The following is a 27,701-nucleotide window of genomic DNA, read 5'->3' as shown; positions in this document are numbered from 1 at the left end:
TCCAGACTCTTCTCAGCCGGGCAGACATCTCCATCTGTAGAGATGCTCTTGGATCTTCCCTCAGGTCCAGTAGACGTGACCATCCGCGGAGTAAGTGCCTTCAAGGATTGACCCTTCTAAACTCATCGCTTTGCCTTTCTTTTCTTTCTTCCTCGTCTTGTGCTTCGGGGAGGAGTGAAAGTTCTTGGTGATGTCAGAGGCTTCCCACGTTGTGCTTCTTCTTCCCCAAGTCTTCCTAGTGCTGAGGACTCACCTGCCATGTGCCTGAAGAGCTGGACCAGGAGTGGTTGACTTCAGGACCACCATGGATGAATATAACTTCACCAACAAATGCATATCCATCACAGATTTAGGACCCAACGAGACCCCGGTTATCAGTGCCGTCATGTTCTCCACCGGGGTCTTGGGGAACTTAATAGCTCTGATTTTGCTGGAGCGACGTAGAAGAGAGAACCCGGGCAGAATCTCTCTGTTCTTCATCCTGGTGACCGGACTGGTCATCACTGACTTGTTGGGCACTTGTATGATCAGTCCGGTGGTGTTGGTGTCTTATACCAAGAGACTGAGTCTCTCCGCTCTCAATCTTTGCAATTATTTTGCTTTTGCCATGACTTTCTTCAGCCTGGTCACCTTGATGGTCCTCTTCGCCATGGCTCTGGAGCGTGCGTTGGCCATCGGACATCCTTACTTCTACGAGAAGTTCATCAAGAAGCGTTGTGGGATCATCACCTTCCCAGTCATCTACGCCTTCTGCATCGTATTTTGCCTCTTCCCATTTATGGGATTCGGAGAGTTCATTCAATACTGTCCCGGGACTTGGTGCTTTATCAACATGCGGGGTCAAAAAAGGGATGGCTACATCAGCAACGTGTACTCCATGCTCTATGCTGCCCTCCTGCTCATCCTCATCTTGGCCGTATTGACCTGCCACCTCATCGTCATCGTCAATCTGGTCCGGATGCATAAAAGACAAAAAACCCGGAGAGTGGGGTCCCTGATGAACAACAAGCGGGAGAGGTTCTCCATGTCCGAAGAGATTGACCATCTCATACTATTGTCCATCATGACCATCGCCTTCACCATCTGCTCTGTGCCTTTCACGGTAAGACATTCCCAATCTCTTCTAATTGTTGTGAAAGTTCAAGATCTCTTACATAGAATCCTAATATAATGTATGTGCCTCCTATAAAGCCAGCGTGCCTAATGCAGGGACATATCCGTATATATCTGTATATATCCGTATATATCTGTATATATCCGTATATATCTGTATATATCTGTATATATCTATATATCTGAATATATCCGTATATATCTGTACATATCCGTATATATCTGTATATATCTGTATATATCCGTATATATCTGTACATATCCGTATATATCTGTATATATCCGTATATATCTGTACATATCCGTATATATCTGTACATATCCGTATATATCTGTATATATCCGTATATATCTGTACATATCCGTATATATCTGTACATATCCGTATATATCTGTATATATCTGTATATATCCATATATATCTATATATCTGAGTATATCCGTATATATCTGTACATATCCGTATATATCTGTATATATCTGTACATATCCGTATATATCTGTATATATCCGTATATATCTGTACATATCCGTATATATCTGTACATATCCGTATATATCTGTATATATCTGTATATATCCGTATATATCTGTACATATCCGTATATATCTGTACATATCCGTATATATCTGTATATATCTGTATATATCCGTATATATCTGTACATATCCGTATATATCTGTACATATCCGTATATATCTGTATATATCCGTATATATCTGTATATATCTGTATATATCCGTATATATCTGTATATATCCATATATATCTATATATCTGAATATATCCGTATATATCTGTACATATCTGTACATATCCGTATATATCTGTATATATCTGTATATATCCGTATATATCTGTGCGCCACTTCAGTGGACGGAGGACAAGAACAAAGGAACCGGCTCCATTCACATTTACCTAAAACTACAGGTCTGACCACTTTATAAACGCTCGTCCCTGTGTATTTTATACCAAATTACAAGTTATTCTTCGCTACATTTATCCGTCTATTCTGAGTCGTTTCAGCCGTGCTGCTCCAATTGCACCTCATGTCTACGCACCAGCTGCACTACTGCTCCCAGCCATCCCGTCACAGCTGCACTACTGCTCCCAGCCATCCCGTCACAGCTGCACTACTGCTCCCAGCCATCCTGTCACAGCTGCACTACTGCTCCTAGCCATCCCGTCACAGCTGCACTACTGCTCCCAGCCATCCTGTCACAGCTGCACTACTGCTCCTAGCCATCCAGTCACAGCTGCACTACTGCTCCCAGCCATCCAGTCACAGCTGCACTACTGCTCCTAGCCATCCAGTCACAGCTGCACTACTGCTCCCAGCCATCCCGACACAGCTGCACTACTGCTCCCAGCCATCCCGTCACAGCTGCACTACTGCTCCCAGCCATCCCGTCACAGCTGCACTACTGCTCCCAGCCATCCCGTCACAGCTGCACTACTGCTCCCAGCCATCCCGTCACAGCTACACTACTGCTCCCAGCCATCCCGTCACAGCTGCACTACTGCTCCCAGCCATCCCGTCACAGCTGCACTACTGCTCCCAGCCATCCCGTCACAGCTGCACTACTGCTCCCAGCCATCCCGTCACAGCTGCACTACTGCTCCCAGCCATCCCGTCACAGCTGCACTACTGCTCCCAGCCATCCCGTCACAGCTGCACTACTGCTCCCAGCCATCCCGTCACAGCTGCACTACTGCTCCCAGCCATCCCGTCACAGCTGCACTACTGCTCCCAGCCATCCCGTCACAGCTGCACTACTGCTCCCAGCCATCCCGTCACAGCTGCACTACTGCTCCCAGCCATCCCGTCACAGCTGCACTACTGCTCCCAGCCATCCCGTCACAGCTGCACTACTGCTCCCAGCCATCCCGTCACAGCTGCACTACTGCTCCCAGCCATCCCGTCACAGCTGCACTACTGCTCCCAGCCATCCCGTCACAGCTGTGCCTGCAACACTTCAACTTTTACCTTGAACTTTGTCATAAGCAGCCAAGTCAGTTTGTCCCTCCCATAAGATGTATAGACTTTACAGTCAGTGGTGACCCTTGAGCACAATTTTATAGTTTACATGCAGATAGGATCTAAAAAAATATATATGGTGAGTCACAGAGTACAAACATGTCATTACTTATCCTATACCCATCCTGGGTTACATCCTGTATTATGCTCCAGAGCTGCACTCACTATTCTGCTGGTGCAGTCACTATGTACATACATTACTGATCCTGTACTGATCCGGAGTTACCTCCTGTATTATACTCCAGAGCTGCACTCACTATTCTGCTGGTGCAGTCACTGTGTACATACATTACTGAAATAAAGATATTTCAGCTCACCTGCCGACTCCACTGCTGTGATCTCCTGGGTGCACGGATCCGCTGGAAGGTCCAGGCCAGCCAAGGTAATGGGAAAATAGAACGAAGGAAGGAGGGATCCAGCACAAATCCTCGTGGTTAAAAGTAAAAAAACATCCTTTATTTCAAAAATTTAAAAGATCATCAGAGACCCGAAGTAGGGAACATATTTACAGTGGGCGCATAGGCAAACTTTACGCGTTTCGGACTGGGGGGGTAAAAACAACGGAGTCCTTAATCATAAGTGGTCCTTATGATTAAGGACTCCGTTGTTTTTACCCCCCCAGTCCGAAACGCGTAAAGTTTGCCTATGCGCCCACTGTAAATATGTTCCCTACTTCGGGTCTCTGATGATCTTTTAAATTTTTGAAATAAAGGATGTTTTTTTACTTTTAACCACGAGGATTTGTGCTGGATCCCTCCTTCCTTCGTTCTATTTTCCCACATACATTACTGATCCTGAGTTACCTCCTGTATTATACTCCAGAGCTGCACTCACTATTCTGCTGGTGCAGCCACTGTGTACATACATTACTGTTCCTGAGTTACATTCTGTATTATACTCCAGAGCTGCACTCACTATTCTGCTGGTGCAGTCACTGTGTACATACGGTACATTACTGATCCTGAGTTACCTCCTGCATTATACTCCAGAGCTGCACTCACTATTCTGCTGGTGCAGTCACATACCATATGTGACTTCTGACTTTCTAGCACACGCTCTCTCCAGCTCCTGAGTGAGCACCAGAAGGAGCAGTTAATTAAACAGAAGTATTACTGCAGATAAACAGGAAATAAGATATTTACAAACTTTTGGTTATGTTTTTCTAAACAGTTCTGGTCCCATCCAGCGGTGATGAAGCCGCCGTGCATGCGCCATTTCAATCTATGCTGAACATGTCTATAAGCAATTTCCGCTTTAGATTAGCCGGAGGCATCGAGAGACGAGCAGCCACGCACTGTGTATAGCGCATAACACAAGAATACAGCAGCCCCTGTGATAAAGCAAGCACGGAATATGTGACATATAATATACATTAACGCTATATAAAATAGACTTAGGAAAATGAAGGTTCTCAGCGCAAGTATTGGCCAATTCATGTGAGCCCATCCACCGCGGCAAGGTGAACTTTCCTTGATGGGTCCCTATAATAGTGACACTCCTCTCCTGGACTAAAAGTCTACAGATATACGGCAGGTAGCATCTGGCACTAACTAAACCCCACCAGGGGTGGATAGGAAGAGAACACAAAATACAGCTCCAATATATACTGCAATATATACTCACTGTGTGCATGCATTACATTACTGATCCTGTACTGATCCTGAGTTACCTCCTGTATTATTCTCCAGAGCTGCACTCGCTATTCTGCTGGTGCAGTCACTGTGTACATACATTACTGATCCTGAGATACCTCCTGTATTATACTCCAGAGCTGCACTCACTATTCTGCTGGTGCAGTCACTGTGTACATACATTACATTACTGATCCGGAGTTCTCTTCTGTATTATACTCCAGAGCTGCACTCACTATTCTGCTGATGCAGGCACTGTGTACATACATTACATTACTGATCCTGAGTTACGTCCTGTATGATACTCCAGAGCTGCACTCACTGTGGACTTCCAGTACATATCTTCTACCAATCCTGAGTTATGTCTTTGATTATGCTGCAGAGCTGCATGTTGTAAATTGTCAACAACACACCAAATAAAACTTAGTGAAGTCACTCAAATTGTTTTATGTGAATCTCCAGAGCAAGTTGTATGGAAATATTGAACAAGCAGGGAATATTCAGAGATTGCTTCTCTGAAACCAGCAGAATAGTGAGTACAGCTCTGAAGTATATTACAAGATGTAACTCAGGATCAGTACAGGATCAGTAATGTAATGTACACAGTGACTGCACCAGCAGAATAGTGAGTGCAGCTCTGGAGTATAATTCAGGATATAACTCAGGATTAGTAATGTATGTATACAGTGATTGCACCAACAGAATAGTGAGTGCAGCTCTGGAGTATAATACAGGAGGTTACTCAGGATCAGTAATGTATGTACACAGTGACTGCACCAGCAGAATAGTGAGTGCAGCTCTGGAGTATAATACAGATATGTAATGTCTGTACAGAATCTCTATATAATTCGTACAGGATTTTCTATGTGAATGTCATTTCCTAATTCTTGTTACATTCTTACTTTGGGCCTTGTGATGTATAGCATATATAATGTCGGTGCAGTATCTGGTGATGTATAACAGTAGATATAATGTCGGTGCAGTATCTGGTGATATAGAACAGTAGGTATAATGTCGGTGCAGTATCTGGTGATGTATAACAGTAGATATAATGTCAGTGCAGTATCTGGTGATGTATAACAGTAGATATAATGTCGGTGCAGTATCTGGTGATGTATAACAGTAGATATAATGTCGGTGCAGTATCTGGTGATGTATACCAGTAGGTATAAATGTCGGTGCAGTATCTGGTGATGTATAACAGTAGATATAATGTCGGTGCAGTATCTGGTTATGTATAACAGTAGGTATAATGTCGGTGCAGTATCTGGTTATGTATAACAGTAGGTATAATGTCGGTGCAGTATCTGGTTATGTATAACAGTAGGTATAATGTCGGTGCAGTATCTGGTGATGTATAACAGTAGATATAATGTCGGTGCAGTATCTGGTGATGTATAACAGTAGATATAATGTCGGTGCAGTATCTGGTGATGTATAACAGTAGATATAATGTTGGTGCAGTATCTGGTGATGTATACCAGTAGGTATAATGTCGGTGCAGTATCTGGTGATGTATAACAGTAGATATAATGTCGGTGCAGTATCTGGTTATGTATAACAGTAGGTATAATGTCGGTGCAGTATCTGGTTATGTATAACAGTAGGTATAATGTCGGTGCAGTATCTGGTTATGTATAACAGTAGGTATAATGTCGGTGCAGTATCTGGTGATGTATAACAGTAGATATAATGTCGGTGCAGTATCCTGGTGATGTATAACAGTAGATATAATGTCGGTGCAGTATCTGGTGATGTATAACAGTAGATATAATGTCGGTGCAGTATCTGGTGATGTATAACAGTAGATATAATGTCGGTGCAGTATCTAGTGATGTATAACAGTAGATATAATGTCAAAGCAAAAGAGAAAATTCAGCTCACCGAATTGCTGTGATCCGCTGTATTTCCAGGGAGGCGCACGGAAGGCTAGGCTGCCATGAAGAATCAGGAAAGAGAAATTTCCAGCGCAGTCCAACTTTTCTTATAAAAATTCATCTTTATTAGTCAATCCATAAAAAAGGGGGATTTACCAGCGGTCAGCAAAATATAGCATAGAAGTTATGCAGACCCCACAAAGCTACGCGTTTCGACGTGAGTCTTAATCATGCTCTCACATGCATGATTAAGACTCACGTCGAAACGCGTAGCTTTGTGGGGTCTGCATAACTTCTATGCTATATTTTGCTGACCGCTGGTAAATCCCCCTTATTTATGGATTGACTAATAAAGATGAATTTTTATAAGAAAAGTTGGACTGCGCTGGAAATTTCTCTTTCTAGATATAATGTCGGTGCAGTATCTGGTGATGTATAGCAGTAGATATAATGTCGGTGCAGTATCTGGTGATGTATAACAGTAGATATAATGTCGGTGTAGTATCTTGGGATGTATAACAGTAGATATAATGTCAGTGCAGTAACTGGTGATATAGAACAGTAGATATAATATCGTGCAGTATCTGGTGATGTAGAACAGTAGATATAATGTCGGTGCAGTATCTGGTGATGTAGAACAGTAGATATAATGTCGGTGCAGTATCTGGTGATGTATAACAGTAGATATAATGTCGGTGCCGTATCTGGTGATGTATAACAGTAGGTATAATGTCGGTGCAGTATCTGGTGATGTATAACAGTAGATATAATGTCGGTGCATTATCTGAGTGATGTATAACAGTAGATATAATGTCGGTGCAGTATCTGGTGATGTATAACAGTAGGTATAATGTCGGTGCAGTATCTGGTGATGTATAACAGTAGATATAATGTCGGTGCAGTATCTGGTGATGTATAACAGTAGGTATAATGTCGGTGCAGTATCTGGTGATGTATAACAGTAGGTATAATGTCGGTGCAGTATCTGGTGATGTATAACAGTAGATATAATGTCGGTGCAGTATCTGGTGATGTAGAACAGTAGATATAATGTCGGTGCAGTATCTGGTGATGTAGAACAGTAGATATAATGTCGGTGCAGTATCTGGTGATGTATAACAGTAGGTATAATGTCGGTGCAGTATCTAGTGATGTATAACAGTAGATATAATGTCGGTGCAGTATCTGGTGATGTATAACAGTAGATATAATGTCGGTGCAGTATCTGGTGATGTATAACAGTAGGTATAATGTCGGTGCAGTATCTGGTGATGTATAACAGTAGATATAATGTCGGTGCAGTATCTGGTGATGTAGAACAGTAGATATAATGTCGGTGTAGTATCTGGTGATGTAGAACAGTAGGTATAATGTCGGTGCAGTATCTGGTGATGTATAACAGTAGATATAATGTCGGTGCAGTATCTGGTTATGTATAACAGTAGGTATAATGTCGGTGCAGTATCTGGTGATGTATAACAGTAGGTATAATGTCGGTGCAGTATCTGGTGATGTATAACAGTAGATATAATGTCGGTGCAGTATCTGGTGATGTATAACAGTAGATATAATGTCGGTGCAGTATCTGGTGATGTATAACAGTAGATATAATGTCGGTGTAGTATCTGGTGATGTATAACAGTAGGTATAATGTCGGTGCAGTATCTGGTGATGTATAACAGTAGATATAATGTCGGTGCAGTATCTGGTTATGTATAACAGTAGGTATAATGTCGGTGCAGTATCTGGTGATGTATAGCAGTAGATATAATGTCGGTGCAGTATCTTGTGATGTATAACAGTAGATATAATGTCGGTGCAGTATCTGGTGATGTATAGCAGTAGATATAATGTCGGTGCAGTATCTTGTGATGTATAACAGTAGATATAATGTCGGTGCAGTATCTGGTGATGTATAACAGTAGATATAATGTCAGTGCAGTATCTGGTGATGTAGAACAGTAGATATAATGTCGGTGTAGTATCTAGTGATGTATAACAGTAGATATAATGTCGGTGCAGTATCTGGTGATGTAGAACAGTAGATATAATGTCGGTGTAGTATCTGGTGATGTATAACAGTAGGTATAATGTCGGTGCAGTATCTGGTGATGTATAACAGTAGATATAATGTCGGTGCAGTATCTGGTTATGTATAACAGTAGGTATAATGTCGGTGCAGTATCTGGTGATGTATAGCAGTAGATATAATGTTGGTGCAGTATCTGGTGATGTATAACAGTAGATAAAATGTCGGTGCAGTATCTGGTGATGTATAACAGTAGATATAATGTCGGTGCAGTATCTGGTGATGTATAACAGTAGATATAATGTCGGTGCAGTATCTGGTGATGTATAACAGTAGATATAATGTCGGTGCAGTATCTGGTGATGTATAACAGTAGATATAATGTCGGTGCAGTATCTGGTGATGTATAACAGTAGATATAATGTCGGTGCAGTATCTGGTGATGTATAACAGTAGGTATAATGTCGGTGCAGTATCTGGTGATGTATAACAGTAGATATAATGTCGGTGCAGTATCTGGTGATGTATAACAGTAGATATAATGTCGGTGCAGTATCTGGTGATGTATAACAGTAGATATAATGTCGGTGCAGTATCTGGTGATGTATAACAGTAGATATAATGTCGGTGCAGTATCTGGTGATGTATAACAGTAGATATAATGTCGGTGCAGTATCTGGTGATGTATAACAGTAGATATAATGTCGGTGCAGTATCTGGTGATGTGTAGCAGCAGATATAATGTCGGTGCAGTATCTGGTGATGTGTAGCAGCAGATATAATGTCGGTGCAGTATCTGGTGATGTATAACAGTAGATATAATGTCAGTGCAGTATCTGGTGATGTATAACAGTAGATATAATGTCGGTGCAGTATCTGGTGATGTATAACAGTAGATATAATGTCGGTGCAGTATCTGGTGATGTATAACAGTAGATATAATGTCGGTGCAGTATCTGGTGATGTATAGCAGTAGATATAATGTCGGTGCAGTATCTGGTGATGTATAACAGTAGATATAATGTTGGTGCAGTATCTGGTGATGTATAGCAGTAGATATAATGTCGGTGTAGTATCTGGTGATGTATAACAGTAGATATAATGTCGGTGCAGTATCTGGTGATGTATAACAGTAGGTATAATGTCGGTGCAGTATCTGGTGATGTATAACAGTAGATATAATGTCGGTGCAGTATCTGGTGATGTATAACAGTAGGTATAATGTCGGTGCAGTATCTGGTGATGTATAACAGTAGATATAATGTCGGTGCAGTATCTGGTGATGTATAACAGTAGATATAATGTCGGTGCAGTATCTGGTGATGTATAACAGTAGGTATAATGTCGGTGCGGTATCTTCTGATGTGTAGCAGCAGATATAATGTCGGTGTAGTGTCCTGTGGCTGTAGCTGCAGCAGATGTCATCGCTGATTCTTTCTCAGAGATGGAATTTTTCATTGTTTTTCTTTTTTGGATTTAGTTTTATTTTAAAAATAGATTTACGTCTCGGCGCCAACATAAACTCCGTCCGGCCTCTCAGTTCTGATATAAATGAAATCCAAGATTTCTAAAGAGGAGAGGACGGGAAATGTCATGACTGCATATTACATACATGGGCTCTTATGGTTCTCTCTGCATAGGCAGAAAAATATCATGGGGGGGGGATTCTGATCTAAGACTCCTTTATATGACCCCAAGAGAAAGACACTTTATACAAGAGCTTTTTGTAATACAAAGATAGCTGAAGTTCTCCAGAACATGGGCGGTCGTCCATCTAACATGTAATACCACATTTTGCCTGTAGAGGGCGCAGTGGGGGAGGCTCCTCGCTGGCCGCATGAAGAAGGTGATCAGAACTGATTTAAAGGAGATAATTGAAACTATTGTTTCTGGGAATAAATAGAAACGAGAAAAAATACCATAAAAGCGAACGTCACAGCGAATCCAAAAATGCCTGTAATTCCCCCGGAGCCAATGCAGAAACCGCGGTTACAAGTCACAAAATGCAATATCTGAGCCTCCGAGAAAACCGGGCGCCCAAATGTAGGTCCCGTCAGCCAACGCAAAGGGGGAAAAGCCAACGCAAAGGGGGAAAGTCAACGCAAAGGGGGGAAATAAAGGTGTTGGTTAGAAGCCTCTTGCCGTTTTGCGTATACAGCTCCTATGCAAACTTATGTGTCTTTTTGGTTTAGTCCGATCCTTAGGAGTCTTCCTTCTTCATCATTTACACAGGTAGTAATAGAGGAGGCAGAGAATAACCCTTGACTGCAAGCAGAGGCGTAACCCAAAGTCATAGGGCCCCAGAAACATCAAAAAGGGCCCCCAGTGCACTGTACGTAGAGAGCAATAATTACAGCTATCTATAATACCGCCATATACCAGAGTACTGCACATAGTGCTGCAGAGCGAAAGGCACCGACGTGTCATCCCCTATAAAAACATATAATGTTCCTGCACCTGAGTGGGGGCCATAGACGCCTGCAATGATTAATCTTGGACTCTTTGGCAGCTATGGGCTGCCATTAACTCCTTATTACCCCGATTGCCAACGCACCAGGGCAAATCGGGAAGAGTCGGGTAGAGTACCAGAACTGTCGTATCTATTGTATGCGGCAATTCTGGGCGGCTGCTGGCTGATATTGTTAGGCTCCCCATCCTGAGAATACCAGCCTTCAGCCGTATGGCTTTATCTTGGCTGGAATAAAAATTGGGGGGGACCGCACGTCGGTTTTTTAATTAATTATTTATTTATTTTACTGCACAGTATAGACCCGCCCACCGGCTGCTGTGATTGGTTGCAGTGAGACAGCTGTCACTCAGCGTGTGGGCGTGTCTCACTGCAACCAATCATAAGCGCCGGTGGGCGGGGGAAGCAGGGAATACGAGATTGATTAATGAGCGGCGGGCATTTTCAAATGAATTGAAGCTGCGTATTTTCGGCACAGCTGTTCCTCGCCGCGCTGGTGATCGGGGAGCGGTATGAGCCGGGGGAAGAAACAGACCGAGCGCCAATGTAAGTATGACTGAGAATAGCAGGAAAAAAGGTAAGTAGACTGAATTAATAAAAAAAAAAAAAAAAATAGATCACTTGTTTAATAACGCACACGGACGAAACGTGCTGAACACGGACATACTCCGTGTGCGGTCCGTGCAGGCACAGACCCATAGACTGTAGCGGGTCCGTGCCTGCGTGCTGCCGGCCAAAAACAGACATGTCGTCCGTGCGGGAAAACGCACACACGTACTTACGACACGGACACACGTACCGTGTGATTTTACGTGTGCCATCGACCATAGAGTAACATTGGTCTATATGTCTCCGTGTCTCCGGTACGTGCAAAAACGTACCAAAACACGTACCGGAGGCACGGATGTGTGTTGCGGGCCTAAAGGAAACTTCCCGGGAGGATTTACTTCAGAAACCAGCGCAGGGGCATCATGGGACCTGCTCCAGCCATCAACAGGAGAATATGATGTGCCACATGCAAATTAGCCTGGAAGTGCTCAGGGAGAGGGTGCTCATGCTCAGGGGAAGGGTGCTCATGCACAGGGGCAGGGTGCTCATGCACAGGGGCAGGGTGCTCATGCTCAGGGGAAGGGTGCTCATGCTCAGGGGAAGGGTGCTCATGCTCAGGGGAAGGGTGCTCGTTCTCAGGGGAAGGGTGCTCATGCACAGGGGCAGAGTGCTCATGCTCAGGGGAAGGGTGCTCATGCTCAGGGGAAGGGTGCTCATGCTCAGGGGAAGGGTGCTCATGCTCAGGGGAAGGGTGCTCATGCACAGGGGCAGGGTGCTCATGCTCAGGGGAAGGGTGCTCATGCTCAGGGGAAGGGTGCTCATGCTCAGGGGAAAAGTGCTCATGCACAGGGGCAGGGTGCTCATGCTCAGGGGAAGGGTGCTCATGCTCAGGGGAAGGGTGCTCATGCTTAGGGGAAGGGTGCTCATGCACAGGGGCAGGGTGCTCATGCTCAGGGGAAGGGTGCTCATGCTCAGGGGAAGGGTGCTCATGCTCAGGGGAAGGGTGCTCATGCTCAGGGGAAGGGTGCTCGTGCTCAGGGGAAGGGTGGTCATGCACAGGGGCAGGGTGCTCATGCTCAGGGGAAGGGTGCTCATGCTCAGGGGAAGGGTGCTCATGCTCAGGGGAAGGGTGCTTGTGCTCAGGGGAAGGGTGCTCATGCACAGGGGCAGGGTGCTCATGCTCAGGGGAAGGGTTCTCATGCTCAGGGGAAGGGTGCTCGTGCTTGGGGGGAGGGTGCTCATGCTCAGAGGAAGGTTGCTCGTGCTCAGGGGGAGGGTGCTCGTGCTCGGGGGGAGGGTGCTCATGCTCGGGGGGAGGGTGCTCGTGCTCAGGGGGAGGGTGCTCGTGCTTGGGGGGAGGGTGCTCGTGCTCGGGGAGGGTGCTTTACTCAGGAGGAGGGTGCTCGTGCTCAGGTGGAGGGTGCTCGGGGGGAGGGTGGTCTGCGGAGGGTGCTCATGCTCGGGGGGAGGGTGCTTGTGCTCAGGGGGAGGGTGCTCGTGCTTGGGGGGAGGGTGCTCACGCTCGGGGAGGGTGCTTGTACTCAGGTGGAGGGTGCTAGTGCTCAGGTGGAGGGTGCTCGGGGGGAGGGTGGTCTGCAGAGGGTGCTCGTGCTCGGGGGGAGGGTGCTCGTGCTCAGGTGGAGGGTGCTCGGGGGAGGGTGCTCATGCTTGGGGTAAGGGTGCTCGTGCTCGGGAGGAGGGTGCTCGTGCTCAGGGGGAGGGTGCTCGTACTCTGGGGGAGGGTGCTCATGCTCGGGTGGAGGGTGCTCGTGCTTGGGGGGAGGGTGCTCGTACTCGGGGGGAGGGTGCTTGTACTCGAGGGTGCTCGTACTCGGGGGGAGGGTGCTCGTACTCGGGGGGAGGGTGCTTGTACTCGGGGGGAGGGTGCTCCGTGCTTGGGTGGAGGGTGCTTGTGCTCAGGGGGAGGGTGCTCATGCTCGGGGAGGGTGCTTGTACTCAGGTGGAGGGTGCTTGTGCTCGGGGGAGGGTGCTCATGGGAGGGTGCTCGTGGTCAGGTGGAGGGTGCTCGGGGGAGGGTGCTCATGCTCGGGGGGAGGGTGGTCGGGGGAGGGTGCTCGTGCTCAGGTGGAGGGGTGCTCGGGGGAGGGTGCTCATGCTCAGGTGGAGGGTGGTCGGGTGCTCATGCTCGGGGGGGCGGGTGTTTGTGCTCGGGGGGAGGGTGCTCGTACTCGGGGGGAGGGTGCTCATACTCGGGGGGGTGCTCGTGCTCGGGGGGAAGGGTGCTCGTGCTCGGGGGAGGGTGCTCCGTGCTTGGGGGGAGGGTGCTTATACTCGGGGGGGAGGGTGCTCATACTCGGGGGGAAGGGTGCTCGTACTCGGGGGGGGGGAAAGGTGCTCGTACTCGGGGGAAGGGTGCTCGTACTCGGGGGGGGAGGGTGCTCTTGCTCGGGGGGAGGGTGCTCGTGCTCGGGGGAGGGTGCTCCATGCTTGGGTGGAGGGTGCTAGTGCTCAGGGGGAGGGTGCTCCGTACCCAGGGGGAGGGTGCTTGTACTCGAGGGGAGGGTGCTTGTACTCGGGGGTGGGTGCTCCGACAGGCACGATGCTCTTCCAGGCTCCTCTGCATGTGGCTTCAGAGCTTAATTTCTCAGCATTGTCTCACTAAATTAGTGACAAGGCCACAGAGTATATTGCAGCCATGGTGGGTGATTTTGAGGAGTGCCCCTGTATATCCGGTGGCGTGCCCACCCTCAGTCCTGTGCACGGCTGGTCTCCGATTCCATAATATCCTTTTACAGTTATTTCTTGTGGCTGCAGCTCCTGAGTCACTGAATTTACAAACCTCATATTATGTGGTTTTACGTGAAATACAAAACTACAAAGCAAAAAATTGGACAAAATAACAAAAAATACATAAAAAGCTGAAAATAAGACTTTGCTTAAATCTTGAAAATGTCACATATTTCTATAACCCACAGTGTATATGAGTCGTCCCTTACAGCTTTCTTCAGCCCACAGGCTCATGCAGAATAGTGAGTGCAGCTCTGGAGTATAATACATGATGTAACTCAGGATCAGTAATATATGTATATAGTGTCTCCAACGTTACTGTAGATTATATCTTGATGTAAACTTGTGTTGAAATACAATTTGCTGCTTTACATTTTTTCAGTACAGATCAATTAATCAAAGAAACAAGTTGGTAAATGTGTCAGACATCCCTTTTTTTATAAAGAATTGGAAATGATGTAGCATTATGGAGGTCAGTAGTGGGGGGTGAGGGGCGATTACTCCTTATACTCGGATGAACCTTGCATTACATAAAATTAAAATGTGAATAAGAGCAGGAAGTGCCGGGGCCAAGGGAAGGCGCCGGGGCCGAGGGAAGGCGCCGGGGCCCGAGGGAAGGCGTCGGGGCCGAGGGAAGGCGTCGGGGCCGAGGGAAGGCGTCGGGGCGGAGGGAAAGTGTCGGGGCCGAGGAAGGCGTCGGGGACGAGGGAAGGCGTCGGGGCCGAGGGAAGGTGTCGGGGTGGAGGGAAGGCGTCGGGGCCGGAGGGAAAGTGTCAGGGCCGGAGGGGAAGGCGTCGGGGCCGAGGGAAGGCCGGTCGGGGCGGAGGGAAAGTGTCGGGGCCGAGGAAGGCGTCGGGGACGAGGGAAGGCGTCGGGGCCGAGGGAAAGTGTCGGGGCGGAGGGAAGGCGTCGGGGCCGAGGGAAGGTGTCAGGGCCGGAGGGAAGGTGTCAGGGCCGGAGGGAAGGTGTCAGGGCCGGAGGGAAGGTGTCAGGGCCGGAGGGAAGGTGTCGGGGCCGGAGGGAAGGTGTTGGGGCCGAGGGAAGGTCACTGCCATCTCGTCACCGCTGACTCAGAAGTCACTTCTTGTCTGATATTTCAGTGTCTGATTCCAGAGTCTTGGAAATATGGGAAAGTGACACATAAAACAAACACATCCCCCGATCGCTCGCAGCCGCCCACACTCCGGGGTTTCCAGCTTCACGTCTTTTTCAGTCCATTTTTTGCCATGTGCAAATAATAATCTTAATAATAAATCTTTGCAGGATGGACGGTTTCCTGGAGGATTCTCCGACTTTTCTGTAAACGGTTTTCTTTTGTTTTGTTTTTGTTTCTTGTTTTGAAAGACAATATTTACACTGCGTAACGAGCAGCATTCTTCTACAAGTCGGGGCACAATAAGGAACGCGGGGACGGCAGCTTCATTTCCTTACATGTATGCGAGAATCAAGAAAGTCGCAATACTCCAAAAGAGTCAGGAAATCCTTCTGACCTCTGGGATTTTTTTAATCCTTGCATGTGATTTTTTCATTCTTGAGCCATGTAAAATCCACCATATCCAATAATTAATCCCATCTGGTCCCCTGTGCCCTTTTCTTTGAACTTTGCATTTGTCGTCCCTCAGTTACTCCTCCTGGCAATGTCTGTATAAAGTGATCATTTCATTTGTCAGAGGTGTAAACCTTTTCCCAGGTCGTTCTGCCCATATGGGGGATACACTAGTCATGTTTGGAATGGCAACTCCCGGTTTTTAATACGTTTCCAGGAGGAGTAACTGAGGCACAATGCAAATTCCAAAGTCTAAATTTCCAGGATTGTTTCAAGTATTCTTTGCTTTAATTCACCGTTATGGACCGGATATTTATAAGCTTCTGTGCTCTTGTTATTGGAGCACCCAGATATATTAAAGTATTATTATTTATTCATTTGATTATTTTTATATTATTTATTTATCAATAATTAGTATTAAAAGGGGATGGTCACTTCTGAGCCCCACATAAAAGAATAAATTAAAAAAAGCCTTCAGGGCTGAACACGTCTGAGCCCTGCGCAAAATGTTGCAAAATGTGACACCCGCCTCTTATATGTGACACATACGCTGCACATTGTAAGTCACATCCTAATCAAAAACTGTCACCAACACGCGAGTGTCGCGGGCGGGGAGGAGGGTGTCAGCACACCGCGCTCACCCCTTCTGCTCGGGTCCAGCGGCTGCCGCTGCTCAGTGGTGGCTCGAGCCGTGGGCCGGATCCCGGGGGTTCTCGAGCGGCACTCCTCGCCCGTGAGTGAAAGGGGGTTTTTGGGGTGTTGGGATAATGTCCGTGATGCCACCCACGTTTGTGGTGATTTCACCACCGCTGCTCGGTGCGGGGATCCCGGGAGGGATGGTGGGGGAGCAGCCAGTTGTTGTGTTGCCCCTCCGTGGGTAGGGGTTGGTGATCCCGGGGCCCGGTGATGGTGTGGAAGGTGCAGGGCCTGGTGGGCGCAGGGACGCGGGGGCAGCGCTGTGCCTTGCGGCACGGTGGTACTCACTCAGCCTGAGACAGTGACACAGTTCTCGGTAAACAAACGGCTGGTTGGTCGGTCCCACGGACGGCTGCACTTGCTCACCCAGTCGGTAGCGGTGATGTCCCTTTTCCTTGCACCTAATGTTGTCTGTTGGTTGCGATGGGTTCCCACCGGTAACCCGCTCCCCGGCTTCAAGCTGGGCCGGAGGAGCTCTACTCTTTGCCGCAGGCGCTGGCCCTCAGAAACTGGTGCCCTGGCGGTGGCGGTGTCTCTGTTGTACAGGTTGGGCTGTTGCTTTCACTCGGGACTTGGTTGTTGGGGGATCTACGTCCCCTTCACTGACGGATTTGGCAAATTTGGCGACTCCTAGCCTTGCCGGGGTCCGAGAGGCCCCTGCCCTGGTGCTGACTGTCTTTTGGTACGCTGCTCCAGACCGCCGGGTCACTACCCGTCCGCGGTCCTTCCAGGAACTTCCAAACGGTCACCCCTTCAGACAATCACCACTGTTGCTGACCTTGCTGACTCCGTCCTGCACACAGCTGGACACACTTCAAGCTTTCCTTCTGTAACTGTTCTCACTTTCCTTCAGCTTCTCTTACTCCTCCTTTACCACCTCCACTTCACTACTTTCACTTCCTTAGCTCATCTTAGCTGTTTACTCCTTCACCTCCCTAGCTTGACTTCACTCTTGCCCTGCCTGGGCTCAACTCCTGGGTTTCTCCCGCCTCCAGAGCTGTGTCCTCCTCGGTGGGCGGAGCCAACCACCTGGCCCACCCTCCTGGTGTGAACCCCAGCCTCTGGAGGAAGGCAACAAGGATTTTAGTTTAGCTTTGGTGTTCCTAACTGGGATGTAGGGTGTGATGGTGCATGACCCGTGACCCCTGGCTTGCCCAGGGCGTCACATTCCCCCTTAGCAAAATGCAGACCGTCCGCGGGCTGCCGTTCCAACACCGGTTTTATTTTTCTGTAAAAAAAGGGGTAACAAGGTTAATCAAACATAAATACATTTTTAATAACTCTTCCCTTACGGGAGGAACATTTCTTAAACGTTTCAAACGGTTTACGGTTACGGTTTCCGCTCTCTCCCACCCAAGTAACCTGGCCCTGATGCTGCCCCTAAAACCCAGGCAGCACCCCTTGACCCACAGTCCAGCACACGGTACCCGAGCGGGATCTGTCCTTCCCTCCAGAGGGTAGCCACCGGTTCCTTTGGTGGCTGGGCCCCAGCCTGCTCTGCTGAGGGCCCTCCCTCCAATCTGCCTCTCCGGAGGCGGCCTGCGGAAAACGGTAACGGTAAACAACATATTTACAAGCCACTAACGTCTGTGGTTGCCCTGCAAGTTCACGGGCTTGTCCATGGATAGTTCCCATGCATAAACAACTTGTAAACGGTCCCCACGGGGACAACGGTGCCGGCTCCGGCCGGTTGCAAATCACACGGAAAATCAGATGAGGTACACGGTAATCATTTCTTCTTATCATTTTTCAAACTTTCAAACACAAACTTAAACTCAGTGATGGTCCCAACGGGGACGGTGCAACGGCCATCTGCCGCCCTACTCCGGATATTCAAGTTCTGGTGCCGCTGCCAAGGGAGGGAGTGCTGCGCTCGCTCGGGCCTCTGGGCCCCTCCTTAGTTTAGCGTTCAGCGCGAACCACCCCCGCTCCCCAAAGTACCGGGTGTATTGGACGATGTCTCCCGGCATCAGATTGCGGCCGGGATGCTCCTCAGGCAGGTGGGCATTCACATCCCGCCGGGCTATGAACACTTCGGCCTCCAGGCCCGGTTCGTAAATGAACCCGTAGCCCCGGTGGACATCAAACCGCCTCACCTGCCCCTCGTACAACGGTCCCCGGACACAGGCTGTTGCTTGCCGAAGGTTCTCTTTCTCCCGGATGGCTCTGGCCACCAGCTCGGCCTTCTTCCGTTCCCGTTCAGCGATCTCCAGGCCCAACGGTGCCGGCTCCCTATCCCAATACGGCGCTGCTGCGAGCTCCGGCGCACGGGTCGGGCCCCGCGGGACATCCTGGACATTGCCCACTGTCAGGAATCTGGGCGGCATGTCCCGCGGTGTCTTGGCCTTGGGCGCTGCCTTGCAGCAACAACCCGGCGCTACCTCAGCCGAGGTGTGGGGGATGGGCATAGGGGCTTTCCGCTGCTGGGCCTTCGGCTCGGGGCGGGTCATCGGCTCCGGCTCGGGGAACTTCTCCGGGGATGCCTCCGGTTCAACCTTCGGAATCTTCCACGGTAACACCTCCGGTTTACTGCGGGCTCCGGCTACAGGTTGGCCCGCCTGGGCGGGGATGCTGGGTACTGCTACCGGTTGCGGTGGTAGCAGGCCTAATGGCGGGGTCACAGCCTCCGGGACGGGTGGCGAGGGAGGCAGCGAAGGGAGAGGGCTTGGACCGGGCCCCGCAGCCGCGATGACCGGCCCTTCCAGGGCATCGGGACGTGGGTCACTCACCCTCCCTTTCTCCGCTTCCTCCTCGCGTCTCCGCACGGTGGCTACAACGTCCGCCATGTCGGCCTCCCAATCCTCCATGAGGAGCTGCATCTTCACCTGCAGCTGTTGGTAGAGCTGCGCGGTCCGGATCTCCACCCACGCCGCGGTTCCAGGCGCGGGGGCTACGGTGTCGCGGGACGGCATCCACATGGTGACTTTTGTTTCCAGGAACGGTATGTCTGCAGAGTCCTGGCGTCCCTGCTTTTATAGCTGCAGCTACATGCAGCCAGCCGCCATCGCGTCCCCCTTAGCTCTTTCCGGCCCCTCCTCACTCGGGGCGGGGTCTTGGCCTTCGCGCCTCTGCTACTCGAGAAGACGCTCGAGCGGAAACTTTTCGCGCCAAAGATGGCGGCTTTTGAAATTTTTCAGCCGGATACCTCCGGCGGTCACAAGGCGCACCTCTACCAGATGGCAGAGCAGTAGGATCCTGTTCGTGACGCCAAGTTGTCGCGGGCGGGGAGGAGGGTGTCAGCACACCGCGCTCACCCCTTCTGCTCGGGTCCGGCGGCTGCCGCTGCTCAGTGGTGGCTCGAGCCGTGGGCCGGATCCCGGGGGTTCTCGAACGGCGCTCCTCGCCCGTGAGTGAAAGGGGGTTTTTGGGGTGTTGGGATAATGTCCGTGATGCCACCCACGGTTGTGGTGATTTCACCACCGCTGCTCGGTGCGGGGATCCCGGGAGGGATGGTGGGGGAGCAGCCAGTTATTGTGTTGCCCCTCCGTGGGTAGGGGTTGGTGATCCCGGGGCCCGGTGATGGTGTGGAAGGTGCAGGGCCTGGTGGGCGCAGGGACGCGGGGGCAGCTCTGTGCCTTGCGGCACTGTGGTACTCACTCAGCCTGAGACAGTGACACAGTTCTCGGTAAACAAACGGCTGGTTGGTCGGTCCCACGGACGGCTGCACTTGCTCACCCAGTCGGTAGCGGTGATGTCCCTTTTCCTTGCACCTAATGTTGTCTGTTGGTTGCGATGGGTTCCCACCGGTAACCCGCTCCCCGGCTTCAAGCTGGGCCGGAGGAGCTCTACTCTTTGCCGCAGGCGCTGGCCCTCAGAAACTGGTGCCCTGGCGGTGGCGGTGTCTCTGTTGTACAGGTTGGGCTGTTGCCTTCACTCGGGACTTGGTTGTTGGGGGATCTACATCCCCTTCACTGACGGATTTGGCAAATTTGGCGACTCCTACCCTTGCCGGGGTCCGAGAGGCCCCTGCCCTGGTGCTGACTGTCTTTTGGTACGCTGCTCCAGACCGCCGGGTCACTACCCGTCCGCGGTCCTTCCAGGAACTTCCAAACGGTCCCACTCCAGACAATCACCACTGTTGCTGACCTTGCTGACTCCGTCCTGCACACAGCTGGACACACTTCAAGCTTTCCTTCTGTAACTGTTCTCACTTTCCTTCAGCTTCTCTTACTCCTCCTTTACCACCTCCACTTCACTACTTTCACTTCCTTAGCTCATCTTAGCTGTTTACTCCTTCACCTCCCTAGCTTGACTTCACTCTTGCCCTGCCTGGGCTCAACTCCTGGGTTTCTCCCGCCTCCAGAGCTGTGTCCTCCTCGGTGGGCAGAGCCAACCGCCTGGCCCACCCTCCTGGTGTGAACCCCAGCCTCTGGAGGAAGGCAACAAGGATTTTAGTTTAACTTTGGTGTTCCTAACTGGGATGTAGGGTGTGATGGTGCATGACTCGTGACCCCTGGCTTGCCCAGGGCGTCACACGAGGATCCCGGCCGGTGTCATCCGGCTGTGCGGGCACACGGGGAGAGCGGCCGGTTGCACCGGCACAGCAATGGAGGGTCACAAGATCGCCACCTACTGGAAGGATCAGCAGGAAACTTTTTCAAACTTTTTTTAAACTTCTTTTTTTTTTCAAAGTGTGAAAAGTCAATGAGAGATCAGATGTGAGACTTGTATTGCATAGGAAGTGTCCAGCCTACCTTCCGGAGGGGCTTCGTCGGTCCATAATCCATGGTCCTGGTATCCTTGTTGGTAGCGGTCATCAGTGAAGCTCTATTTTTATCACCTAGAAACAATACAACAAGGTTTATATAGGGGGTTTTTAGGACCCCGGCTGTCACCCCACAATTTAGCAATTTTAGACTGGTTGCACCAGAATAGTCCATAGAAGCAAAATTGCTACCAGTGACCAATGCAACATTGTGACACGACCCGATTCCGATCATTAAATCCATCAATGATCTTCAGTTTGCACAACCAGTGTCACCGTGTGGCCTCGTCCTTATGGCGAAACACGTTACAACTTCTACAAAAATGAAGGTTTTTATATGCAGGAACCTCCAACCCCCCCCCCCCCCCCAGATGAATGATAATCATTTTTGCAATTGCATTTCATTAAAAATATTGCACCATTTGCCTTCTGTAGCCTTCTGTCTATTACTGGATACAGAAGGAGTTAACTGTGAATCTGTCAGTGAGCTCATTTTCCACTGGAAGAGTTTCTAACTCTCATAGTTTTTTTTTTAGCTCCGCTCAGCTAAATTATGATCACAGCACAGTTGAATGTAAGGGGAAAAAAGACTGTTAAAGCCAAAACGGTGCAACGTTTTTACTTAAACCAAGCTGAAAAAAATATTTTTGGCGCCAAATAAAAAAATATATATATATATATATATATTTAGATATATATATATCTAAATATATATATATATATTTTTTTTTATTATTATTTTTTTTAATTTGGCGCCAAATTTTTTTCGCATTATAATATATATATATACACACACTGTATATTTATATTTATTTATATATATATGTATATATATATATATATATATATACCTCGGAGGTGAACAAACCCTTTAAGGTTGGGGCTACTTGGCAGTTTCTGACTGCAGGTGCATGGAGTCGCGTTGCGATCTGCAAGGTACTGCAGTTTTGTAAGAAAGTTGCAAAAAGTCGGAACCAGTTGGAATTTTTGGAGTCTTGCTGGTCTCCGTACCCCGCCGCCCCGTCCGGCCTAAAATAGTAGATATTGTAGAACTTGTATTTGGAATGTTTAATATTTATATATTCTTCTCTATTTACGATGCATTATGGAACCGGATGAAATTAGGAAACCTCCCATTAGAAAATACTTTCGGACTTTTCCGGAGACAGAATAATCGCTCCTTTATGTGTCAATTGTTTCCAGACTGTTAATGCGTCGTCTGAGTGAAGGAAAACGCTGTCTAATGGGGAGAGATATCTGCACCCTGTGAATACTCAGACGCTGCAGACCGGAGCTGTGGGGGGTTGTGGTCACTTTCCCGTTAATGAGGTTTTAGAGCCATCGAGCTGTTCCTGCGCCGATTAGTCTGCGCCAAAAATGGATTCTCTCCATCATTTATTCATGAAACCTAACGAGATCCTCCCTATCTGTCCGTCTGATGGGAAAAATACGTCACTGCATGGCCCCGAACTGTGAGGGTGTATACAGCAAGGGCTGCATTTTGTATTATATATATACTGTTTAGTTACTATTCAGCACTATGATAAGCACTTTTTTTTATTCTACCAAATATACAGCTGCACTCTGTATGCAAACATTGAATATAGCAATTTAACATGCATTACTGCTAAGGAAATGAATGTAAAAATTTAGAAATTTAGAATATAAAAAATGCCAGTTTTATGTGAGCCCAGCAACCAGCGTCAAGGCGTATCTTTATTTGGACTGAAAAGCCTACAATCTTATGGGCGGGCAGGAACCTGCTAATAGAAAATTAAAAATCGTCTTAAACTGTTGTAAAGAAGTGCTCAGTGAGAAGGCATGACCCCATAATCTCAAATGAGACAACTTCCTTATACACAAATGTGAAAAGGTGGAAACAGAGTGCAGCTGTATATTTGTTAGGGTATACTTCAGGTTCAGTTTGTACCTGTTCACATTTGTCTGTTAGAAAGTGCCGTCAGTTTTCTCATTTTAGATAACAGGGTCATGCCTCTTTCACACCAGCTTAAGGCAATGTTTAATTCTCTATTAGCAGTTTCTTACCCAATCCATAAAATTGTAGGCTTTTCAGCCCGGGTAGAGACATTTAGGTAGCGATACGCCCTGACGCCGGTTGTTGGACTCACATAAAACTGGTCTTTTTTATGCTCTAAGTATCTCAATTTTTACATGCATCTCCTTAGCAGTAATGCATGTCTATATAATCCTATATTCAATGTTTTATACTCCTACAGACCAAAAAATAGCCAATACAAAAATTACAAGATCCATAAAATTTGAATGTTTATTGAAAAGTAATTAAAAACAAGATAAAAAGTAATGAAACCTAATTTAGTGTTCATTATTTTCTTCTGTACATAATTTGGTATTCTGTATTCAATGTTTGCATACCTTGGCCCCTCAGAGTGCAGCTATATATATGTTAGCATATATTTCAAGTTCAGTTTGCACCTGTTCACACTTGTCTGTTAGGAAGTGCTGACACTTTTCTCATTTTCCTTTTTTTGTTGGCACAGTATGGTGCTATCATGTAGGCTTTTTATACAATATATCAACACTATGTAGTTGTCATGCTAGATACGGTGACGTACCAAGCAAATGGGGAAAGGTAAGGGAAACCCTGTGTCTAGGGAAGGGAGAGGTGGTGACCCCTGACCAAGCCGACCGCTGGGCCCTGGCTTCCCTCACAGCTCTAGATAGGTTCCACACCTATGCGCCGAGCAGGGTACCTGACCCAAGGCTGATCCTGATCTGGGCCCTAGGTAGGGAGCGGATGGGATGAGCACTTAGTCAACCCCACTATGCGCTAAAGGACACACAGGGATAACAAACAACTTATCTCGGGTTCATCAAGGAGAGAAGCCTCAACAACCACCAAGATTCCCCAGATGTATACAAGCCGCCTGCTTGCACTGGAGACTTGATAAAGATATATCAAATATCACCAGCAAAGGGTTATAGGAAGTGAAGGTATATAAAGACAAGGGAAGTGCTGATGAACAGCAGCTGACAGGCTGAGGAACTCCGCAGGGTTCTAAAGGTAAGGGGATGAAAACCAAGCAGAAATGATAGAAGGTCAGGGAGTACTTTGTGCAGCCAAACACTGTGACCTTCTATAGCCGGACACCACAGGACTGTCTGTAACGCGTGACACACCTGTGACAGTTTGTGCTATTATTTAGGTATAACAGGTCACTATTATTTGGACTGAATCATGGCAATATATTGTCTCCCTCTGCACTTTTCTGGTATGGCACACCGGGCACTTTTTGGCACTATTAGGTGGCCAGTGTACTGTGCAATTAAACAAGAGCTGCACAAACAAATGATGCTATACCGCACTATGGTATGGGCACCACTGAGCACTTTTTGTGGGCACACTGTCATTATGCCAGCGATGTATATACACTACATGGTTGTATTATTTTTTTAAAGCAGGTCACTATTTTTAGGGGGGCAAAAAATTGCAATAGATATTGACCAGGGCTCGTCTCCATTATTTACTAAGTGGATGGCACTATTAGGTAGAAATCGCATGCTGCAAATAATACAGTTACATAAGGCTAAGGCAATACTGTGATGTAGCACCATGGAGTACTTTTTTTTATTGGCACGGTGTGGCACTGCGTAGAATATGTTGTGAGCTCTATGCGGTAATATGATTTATGCACAGCAGGTTACTATAATTTGGGTAAAATTGTAACAAAATATATTGAAAAAGACTCCGCCAGCGTTGCATCACATGTTGCAGCACTATTACCTTAGCACTGTATGGTGCTTTTATGCAATTTTTGGGTGCTGGGATGTGGGTACCATAGAGTAGATTTTGTTTGTATAGTATATAGACATTGCATACAATATCATGTGAATATTACTGTATATAGCGGTATTATTTCAGGTCACTATTATGCAATCAATATAAGACGGTTCATTCATTCCTGCTTCTGATATATTTTGTTATATACTGCATATATATGAAGCGTTCTGTGATCCATAAATCCTCCCAGACGTCATTCACCCATCATTGATTTTTTGTTTTTCAGGTCCGAGCCTATATTAACAGAGTGGACGGTGATAAAGGAGACGACAAAATGGACCTATTGGCCTTGAGATTTTTGTCAGTGAATTCGATTATTGACCCGTGGATTTTCACCATCTTGCGCCCCTCCGTTCTTCGGCTGCTGCGCTCGGTGCTTTGTTGTCGAACCTCTTTTAACATTGGGAGCATCAGGGGTTCCCCGTCCCTCAGCACCCGGCTGTCAATCAACACTAAGCTAAACTTTGCCGACCCCACGTATGGGATTTCCCAGAAGAAACCTTTATCGGACGGTGACCAAATTGCATGGAGAGAGAAAACGGACACCTAGGGCGTGACACGGCGTAATAAACGGCAAAGGTTGGGTCTATGTAGCGAGCTTATAAATGACAGGCGGAGTTACAGAGGAAAGCCAAATACCGTCTGATTGAGATCATCAGAAGCCATAAGTTATAAGATGGCGCATGCAGTTATGGGTCACGTTACAGAGTCCATCGTGGAGGCATATAATGGGGACCTGGCACACAATGGGGACCTGGCACACAATGGGGACCTGGCACACAATGGGGACCTGGCACACAATGGGGACCAGGCACACAATGGGGACTTGCTGATTTGAGAACCAAGCCACTGATATGTTGCTCCTACGCACAGTTATGGGCCACGGGGTGTCATGTTGACACCGTCTACCTGTGGTCACCATTGTAGTCCCACAATAAAGCTTGAAGAACCAAAGTACCTTCATCTTCCGACACGGCCTCTGGACCTAGATTCTGCAACCAGTTTTTTGCTCAGTCAACTTTGCCCAAAAACAAAAATTTTTACATAATACGGGGGGCATTCTCAGCTAAGACTGGCTTTATACGTCCGAGGAACACAGACAATGCTTGGATCACAGTACATGGCCCTGGAGTCCGGGGCTGCCTCATATATGTCCATCAAGGAGTCTCCGGCATTAAGATCTCCTTCTGCAGTATGCCCTAATGGTGCAGGGGTCTGCTTTGATCAGAAAACCCCTTTTAAAAAAAGGATCTGTCAACAGATTTCACAATATAAGTGCATATTATTAAATCGGACCTGATGAGGCTGGTGGACTTACTTTGAAAATATATATCAGACCGGCTGTGTAACCTTTATTGAAGCTTTCTCATCTGACATTTTTATAAGCCAACCTCTAGATTCTATAGTCATTCTGACTTTTTTTCAGAGTAAGTACATCTGCTTCATCTAACCTATTTGTATTGTGAAAAATTACAGATCTGGTGTACATAATGTCTTACCTCTTTCAAGGAAACGCAGGGCATAGTTATCAGACCTCAGTTTGGCGTGGTGCCACCGCTATGTTGTATTGTACCTGACGTGCCTCCATTACGGTATTTTTCTTTAGAACCTAAGCACTTATAAAAATGTCCCATAATTTCCTTATATTTTGCACTTTATAGAGCTAAGGACGGATTATGGTTTACAGGAAGTACTTATTATTAATATAGATTTATAAAGAATGACCTACTATCATGCCAACTACTCTGCATGGATGGGACCACTAGGAATCCAAATTTTTGGATTCAAAGCCTTAGAAAGGAATTTTGCTTGATCGTTCACGAAAACCTAAAGCATGCCAAGCCTTTCCTTCAAGCCAGAACTCTGAAAACAAAAAAATAGCAACGAAAAATAAAAATTTTAGTTTAAAGGTAGACAGTTTTTTGCTATTTTTATACCCCCCCTGCCCCCCTGAGTAATCTGTTTTTTTTTTTTTTTTTAAATCCATAGTACGGTTCCAGAGATATAGGCCTTTTTATTTAGTGCTTTTTTTATGGTCTCTCCTCGAGGGCGTGGCTCAGAGCAGCCTAAAGACACGCCCCCAAGGAACCTGTGAGCACTAACTAAAAAGGCCCATATCTCTGGAACAGTATGGCCGATTTAAAAAACGCAAAAAACAGAATAATCAGGATATCAGCGGGAATAAAATAAGAGCAAAAAGTGGCCACTTTTAAACTTGCAACATATTCCCTTTAAAAGGTGAGATCAAACTCATGGCTGATTTTAAAGCTCTGCAATTATTTTGCACGGCTTTTTACTATATAATTAGAAATTAATTACAAATGACCTGTTTATTCCCCAATCTGCCATTACCAATAATTAAGCAATGTGCAATTAATTTCTAATAGTAGAGTGGAAAGACCCTGTGACGCTCAGAAATTTTTTTGTGAAAAAAGGGGAAAAAAAGGAGGAATTAAAGTTTGTGAAGTAATGACAAACAAA

General features: G+C 47.3%; 1 protein-coding gene across 1 annotated transcript; it reads left to right on the top strand.

Moving 5' to 3' along the window:
• On the top strand, nucleotides 1-27,701 carry PTGER2 (prostaglandin E receptor 2). The gene is made up of 2 exons (XM_075330760.1): nucleotides 1-1,102; nucleotides 25,447-27,701. Exons 1-2 carry the CDS (start codon nucleotides 305-307, stop codon nucleotides 25,768-25,770), a joined length of 1,122 nt encoding a protein of 373 aa, XP_075186875.1. The 5' UTR covers nucleotides 1-304; the 3' UTR covers nucleotides 25,771-27,701.

The sequence above is a fragment of the Anomaloglossus baeobatrachus genome, chromosome 12, assembly GCF_048569485.1.
Source record: "Anomaloglossus baeobatrachus isolate aAnoBae1 chromosome 12, aAnoBae1.hap1, whole genome shotgun sequence".
NCBI classification, from domain to species: domain Eukaryota; kingdom Metazoa; phylum Chordata; class Amphibia; order Anura; family Aromobatidae; genus Anomaloglossus; species Anomaloglossus baeobatrachus.
This window is presented reverse-complemented; position numbering and strand designations above follow the sequence as displayed.

Coding starts and splice junctions, on each gene's coding strand:
- PTGER2 (XM_075330760.1), top strand. CDS start 305: ATGGATGAATATAACTTCACCAACAAATGCATATCCATCACAGATTTA. Junction 1,103..25,446: donor TCTGCTCTGTGCCTTTCACG/GTAAGACATTCC, acceptor TTTGTTTTTCAG/GTCCGAGCCTATATTAACAG.